Source organism: Populus nigra, chromosome 8 (assembly GCF_951802175.1).
Source record: "Populus nigra chromosome 8, ddPopNigr1.1, whole genome shotgun sequence".
In the NCBI taxonomy this organism is placed as follows: domain Eukaryota; kingdom Viridiplantae; phylum Streptophyta; class Magnoliopsida; order Malpighiales; family Salicaceae; genus Populus; species Populus nigra.
The window spans coordinates 8,318,191-8,325,209 of record NC_084859.1 but is presented as its reverse complement, the minus strand read 5'-3'; the positions used below and the strand labels follow the sequence as shown (position 1 = coordinate 8,325,209).

At 33.6% G+C, this 7,019-nt stretch overlaps 1 protein-coding gene across 3 annotated transcripts; it reads left to right on the top strand.

Annotated features, from left to right (window-relative positions):
* Window positions 1-209: 209 nt before the first annotated feature.
* Window positions 210-2,627, top strand: LOC133701631 (trihelix transcription factor ENAP2-like). Of its 3 annotated transcripts, none has more exons than XM_062125626.1 (2): window positions 210-563; window positions 975-2,627. In XM_062125626.1, the coding sequence occupies exon 2, from the start codon at window positions 1,198-1,200 to the stop codon at window positions 2,452-2,454; it is 1,257 nt and encodes a 418-aa protein (XP_061981610.1). In that variant the 5' UTR covers window positions 210-563; window positions 975-1,197; the 3' UTR covers window positions 2,455-2,627. The 3 variants fall into 3 exon arrangements, with proteins under 3 accessions (XP_061981610.1, XP_061981609.1, XP_061981608.1); XM_062125625.1 differs by having other exon boundaries at window positions 963-2,627; XM_062125624.1 differs by having other exon boundaries at window positions 675-2,627.
* The last annotated feature ends 4,392 nt before the right edge of the window (window positions 2,628-7,019 follow it).

The window sequence follows — 7,019 nt, the reverse complement described above, 5'->3', positions numbered from 1 at the left end:
ACATAGTTATAAACCCTGGCCCTTTCCATGACCCAACCCGAGGTCACGAAGAATAACGCGGGTCTTCCAAGATTTTTTTCAAACATTAAAACTACGTAGTTTTAGATTTTATTTTTAAAGTCAGATGGGTGCTGAGTCACAAGTTAACTCAGTGCGTGAATAATGTTTGAGAAAGTTAATTCTCTCGATATAAAACCCTATCCAAGTCAAGACCAGTCAACAGGTTGAACAGTAAGATCGGCCGGGTTCAATAACGATGTGGCCAGCCAATCACTTCAGTATTACCAAAAACACTCCATCAAAATCACATCTGAAAGCAAGGACAAGGTCACAAGGCGTATGTTAGCGGCCACTCTCTTTTTATCTCCCCATTAAGGGATACTTTTATTATCGCCCTCAAGTCTCTCTCTTTACCTTCACACCTTTGATTTGCGTATTGTTTAAGTTTCTTTGAAACATCCAAGTCTTGGCCTTCTTGGAAGCTTCATTTACAGTTCAATATCAGAGAAATATAACAACTTGGATCTCTTTCCCATTTTTAAATTGATTTTTTTTTTCGTGAGGTAAGAACCGATCTTGGTTTTCATTTAACTTCAGTTTTGATTTGACTTTAGAATTTTTCATTCTTGAGTTTATTATTGATAATACTGAATCATGGGTTTTGCTTGTCTTAGAGTTTTGATTGTTTGTGAAAGCGGGTCTGGTAAATTTAGAGCTCCTAATTGAAGTGTTTTGAAATAGGAAGTTTGATACTTGGTTGTTTTGGTAGATTTGGATTTGATGGAGTAGTTAATGATCTCGAGAAAGAAAAAAAATTGAATTTTTTTTTCTGGAATTTTGCGATACATTCTTGTTGTATATGTTCATTTAGAAGTGTGATAAATGAGATTACTTTTCAGCAATATTTTGTGAGATTTGTTCTGTTTGGAACTTGATTTGGTTAAATTATGAAATCTTGGAAGGTGATTTGATAGGTGACACTCATGGGGTTTGTGATGCTGAATCAATTATTGATTTCTTAAAAAATAATGGAATTTGAATTTGGGGTTGAGACAGTGATCTGGGTGGAAAAAATTATGGTGCGAGTTGTTTTGATTATTTGATTGGATGAAATCAGTGATTTGGAGTTAGTCTCGAGAGCTACTTGTGGTTACCATTTAGATTTTCTTATTGTTGAGTTTAGAGTGTGCTTTAAAAATGGATGATACTGAAGATGATGCAAGGTACCCACCAAATCCATACGGGGAGAACAACCAGAAGAGTTATGGTTCTAATCGTCACAAACTTCTCGTGGGCAATGCTATGTATCTTAGGGAAGTTGATGATCAATATTCCATTGATGAAGATGAGGACGCTGATGAAGAAGAAGAAGAAGAAGAAGAAGAAGAAGAAGAAGAAGAAGAAGATGAACATGAATTAGGAGTGGAAGATGGGGAGAATAATCAGAAAAATGGCATTCATTATGAGGGAAAAGATGTGGATGAGGAGGAGGAGGGTGTTGATGATGAGGAGGATGAGGATGATAATCAAAAGTACAATAGGAGGATAGACGAGGATGATAATGAAAAGTATAATATGAGGATAGACGATGACGATGATGATGGCAATATCGAAAGGCATCCGAAAAAGCAAAAGCTAAAGAGTTTAGTGTCAAGTTATGAATTTGCTCCTCGTGTTCCAGCACCTCCTGTTGCAGTTCCAGCAGGGCCAAAACCATCAGTTGGTGGACGCAATCCGCTTACAGACTGGACTGAGCATGAAACATTTGTTTTGCTAGATGCTTGGGGTGATAAGTTCTTGCAACGTGGGAAGAAGAGTCTTCGATCTGACGAATGGCAAGAAGTTGCAGAGAAGGTATCAGAGAAATCAAAGATTGAGAGGACAGATACGCAATGTAGGAATCGTTTGGATACATTGAAAAAGAAGTACAAGGTCGAGAAGATTAAGTTAGCAGAGGCAGGCGGTGGTGCTAGCAAATGGGTTTATTTCAAGAAGTTGGATATTCTAATGTCGACATCGGCTCAGCAAGGTGGACTCTCCTGTGGGCTGGACTCAGGAGAGTATGTTTTCATGAACTCAAAAGCATATTCAAACCATGCCAACGGATTGGATGGGATGCGGGATAGTCCAGGGAATTCAGAATCAGCACATGATGACGATGATTCGGATGGGCTCCCACCCAAGAAGAGAAGGCTTGGAAGAGAGTCAAGAAATTGCAATGAGCAGTCCTCTTTTGGTTTGCTTGCAGATTCTATACAGAAATTTAGTGAGATCTATGAGAAGATTGAGAGTAGTAAAAGGCAGCAGGTGTTGGAACTAGAGAAGATGAAGATGGATTTTCAGAGAGATTTGGAAATGGAAAAGAGGCAAATTATTGAGAGAGCAAAGGCAGAGATAGCCAAAATTCATCAAGACAGTGAAGATGAGGACACCATGTCGGCCAATAGTGCTTAACATGTATAAATCTGTCTCTGATTCTGTGTAACATTTAGTTAGTTTGCTTTCTGCTCCTAGCTGTGCAATACTGGGGGCTTTTTCATGTTCTTTCCCATGTTGTAAACGCTACTGAATAGCTTATTGTATTAGTTTTAATAAAATAAATGGGTAAAGAAGATGATTACTCCTGACTGTTGTGGTTATCGTGTTTTCTTTGTTCAATATCTGCTTGTGGTGGATGATATCGTGTCTTCTTTGTTCATTTTTTTCTTCTTGTGGTTTGTTGGTACTGAGAGCACCCTTGATTGACTGGCATGCCAGAAAATAAATTCAGCAAGTTCGTTTGCATGCAAGTGCAGAAGGCATAATAAATTCCAGCATCCTAAATCTGCCTTGTTATGTACCCTGATAAGGATCAGGTGGCTGATTCTTTCGTCTGTGAAACTTGTGTTCTTTGTAGAGGATTTAAGAATGGCATCGAAGGTCATTTATAAATGGATCTTATTGCCTTGTCTCAGGAATTATGCTACTAGAGCACCAGCGCGACATTGTTGGCTGGAAATGCAGAACAAATTATAATAGTGAGCAAAATTTAAGATTGTTAAGCCGTTTCTTACCCCACGCAATTTTCGAGTAATAATAATAATAAAAAAATTCTTATAAAGTACTTGACCAAAGTCCATTGGTTCTACTGAAACCGGAGGGACCTCACCACTGGCAACTTCGGCATTCTAATTGGCATCATCTTTATTCTTTATTCTATACAACAGTCAGCACTTCCTAAGCTATTATTAAAATAATTAGAACTGTAATAGCAATTATCTTTCAATTATTTTTATAAAATATATTCATAAAAAAAATGTGCAACTCATCTCCAAGCCTGTCAAAAACCAAGAAGGATTGCTCTGGATCTTTCAGGTTATTAACATCCAAAGTTGGTTCCAGATTCACGGTAGATTGACTGTTGAATCAAGACGTAAAATACTTCGATAACTACATTTTTTCCTTGCCGGCTTGACGTCGTTTGAAAAATTGGCGTTGGCAGGTTCTGAAGTTGTATCTAAAATATTTTTGCTTCCTTTGTGATGAGGAGGCCAAACTAAAAGGCTAGGAGAGAAGGGAAAAGGAAAAAGAAAAAGAAAAAGGAAAAAAAGAGCTTGATCAGAAAGCTGTCGTATTAGCCAGCAACCACCAAAAAAAAGAAAAGAAAGAAAGATAGAAGGTTTGATTGGCCGGAGGACCATATTAAAGCCCTGTTTGTTTGCTTGAAAGTAGGATTTTTTTGGAAAGTGAATTCCGGAAAATAAATTATTTTTTGATGTTTGGTAGTGTAATGAAAAATAAGTTGGAAAACACTTTCCAGTGTTTGGTTATATCATGGAAAATGAGCTGGAAAATAACTTATTAATATTTTATTTTTTTCAAGTTTATTAAAATAATGAGAAACAAATCTTACAAATTAAAAAGTTGAATGAGAATGAAATTGAAAAAAAAATATAATTTCATAAATTATCTCAAATAAAATAAATAATAATCAAAATAATAAAGATCAAATCTAAAAAATAAAAAAATTGAAAGATGAAGAAATTAAAATAATAATAATTAACATTTCATAAATTATTTCAAATAAAATAAGTAACAATCACAAGAATAAGGACCAAATTTGATAGATAAAAAATTTCAATTAAAAAATGACAAGGGAAAAGCAAATAACAATTATAAAAATAAGGACCAAAATTAATATAAAAATTAAATTCTAAGGGATGAAATTGAAAAAAAATATTCAAAACAAAATATATATAGCAATCAAAAGTTTGAGGACCAAATTTGATATAATCAACAAATAATATGACATTTCAAAATTTTTCTTAACTTTCAAAAAGTGTTTTCCACCCAAAATAAAAGGAAAACATTTTTCTGGAAACCAAGCCAAATTTTTCTTTGACTGAAAAGTGTTTTTCGTTGACCAGAATGTGTTTTCCGAACTTTCCTAATAGCAAACAAATACAAGAAAGTTTAGAAAGCAGTTTTCTAAAAACCAGTTTTCAGAAAACAAACACAGTCTAAATAACAACAAGAGAAAAAGGGGCCTAGTTGGGCCACATGGCCCAAACAACCAACAATAAAAATAAAGGACAAGCTCTCTGGGTAGGGAAAAAAGAGAAAAAGGAAGAAGATGGATTTGGAAACAAAGGTGAAGAGAGAGAATAAAAAAAAAGAGGATAGACTATCGAAGTACAACCTTAGCTTTGTCATTGAGATATGCTAGACAAGTAGATTTAGACAAGCAGATTTTTTTTTTGACAAGATAAAGCTAACATATTAAAAAAAAACTTTAATAGAAGGGTACACAACTCTGCATGTGCTGTACACAAGATGACAACCTCGTTCAAGTGCTATATAATTTTTTTTTCCATTTTAGTCCCTAATTCTTCAACAACCCTTCAATTTAGTTCCTAATTTAGCCAACTTAGAGAGGAAAAAAAAGGAAAATGAAAGGGAAAGAAATAATGGTACACCAAATAATGTTTAAGCATGCTCACGCCACTGTAACCACCTACTACTATTCTCTATATTTCACGGCACCTACTTGATTCTTCGTTTTATAAGCTATCATTGTGAGCATATAAATTATCAATATGATGCCTACTTGAAAGTCTTATCTCATAAATTGATAGTGCGACGACATCTACATGAATAAATCATTTTACAGGTTACTTGGGTGACAAAGATATTTAGTCTCCATGATTACTCTCGCATGATATGTTTGCGACTCCACTCATAATGATGTAGTTCTATATGAATTAATTTGCATAAATACCTTAAGTCACTAGGTAATAATACATGAAAAATACACAAAACAATCACAACATATATTCTTCTACATTCTTATTCTCTATGTTACAAGTTATTTTTCTCCTGCATGTTCATATTAACTTAGACATGAGAAGGTTCCCTATCTTGACAGGGGATTTGTTTTGCAGGAGTTCGTGATCTACAAACCCAACCTAACTAAAGTTTTTTTCACCAAAGCATATTGCATAAATCATGGAAAGGTCCATGTTCAATTTGAAGTTTTTTGAATTTGTTAATGGAACTATCTATGAAAACTTGAACAAAAACCAATTCAGTTCCCTTTCTTTACTAGTTCTTTCCATTATTGACAACTTAGAACCGGTCATGAAAAGGCCTAGGTTTAATTTGAAGTTTTTCGACTTCGTTAGTGGAATTGTCTATGAAAACTTGAACAAAAGGCAACTCAGTTCCCTTCCTTTCCTAGTTCTTTCTATGATTGACAATTTATAAGTGCCAAAATAAGAAAAGTGAATGACCTCTTTACCATAGATGCATAAACTCCTTCAAATCTTTAACAAATCATTCATCAAATGAAAGTGCTCACTAAAGTTTTTCTAGCCTCAAGAACATCTTTGAACTTTATCACTCTCTTAAAAGATGACATAACAGTATTTCTATTATATGCGCCTAACTGAATGTAGAAAACTTTAATTTCCTAATAATAATAATAATAATATAATGATATGTAGAAAAGTAGGCACAAAAACAGTCATACTCTAGCCTTGTATAGGAGTCACTCCCGCCATGAAAAACATTCTTAAACTGGATGCTATAGACGTGGTATCAAAAAATCCAAAAGTAGAGCACCAATAAGTCTTAGCCATAGAATGGCTATCACCATCTATCTTTCTTCTAACCTTACTCAGATACTCTTTAACAAAACCGATATGAGATGAGATCAACAATGTTATGAGCAACTGAAATTGAATATTATCCCCACCAAATGTGAGATTATCCATTTTGGAAATGGGTGTTAGGCACCCGTCTCTTCAAAGATTGCGTATTTGCAAAGACGAACTTAAATAACTATGATGAACTTGTTGACCTTTAGGTTACATATTAATATTTTATGTGTTTTGATGATAACAATTAAATAAAAATGAACTAATAATATGTTTGGATGAGATTAAGTTTAAACATGTCTATATGAAGATAACATCAATAGAATAAAGTGAGATTCTGAACATACATGATATATAAGTTATTTCAAAAGAAAAATCAACTAGAAATCATGAATCCTAAATGCTCTAAGTTGTGCTAAATTAAATCTTTATATTTTAGCTCAAGAGTATAAAATCTCAAACTCATTACAATTACACACCTTCAATCATCTTAAGTGTTATTGAGTGAGTTACATAGATTATTGTTTTCAATTGTATAATCTACCTTTTAAGAGAGTGAATCTTGTTGTAAACAAATAATAATTGTAAACACTTCAGAGTTTGAATAAACTCTTGGTATTGATGTTGTTTTGTCACAAAAAAAAAACTTAAAAGATTCCATCTTCAAGTGGTGTAATTGTTTGATGTGGATTTATAAAGGACATTGTATCTTTCACTTGGATTAGTAAAAGAGTACAATACTCAAGTCTGAATGATATTTTAGGTGTGGATGTAGGCTTGTCGAACTACATTAAAAATCGAGTTTATAATTTCCTATCCCTTATCTCTTTATTTTAAGTATTTTAATTATATTGTTGGTTATTGTATTATATATGATTAGTTTGT

Excerpts from the sequence above, each read along its gene's own strand:
- LOC133701631 (XM_062125626.1), top strand. The coding sequence starts at position 1,198 with ATGGATGATACTGAAGATGATGCAAGGTACCCACCAAATCCATACGGG.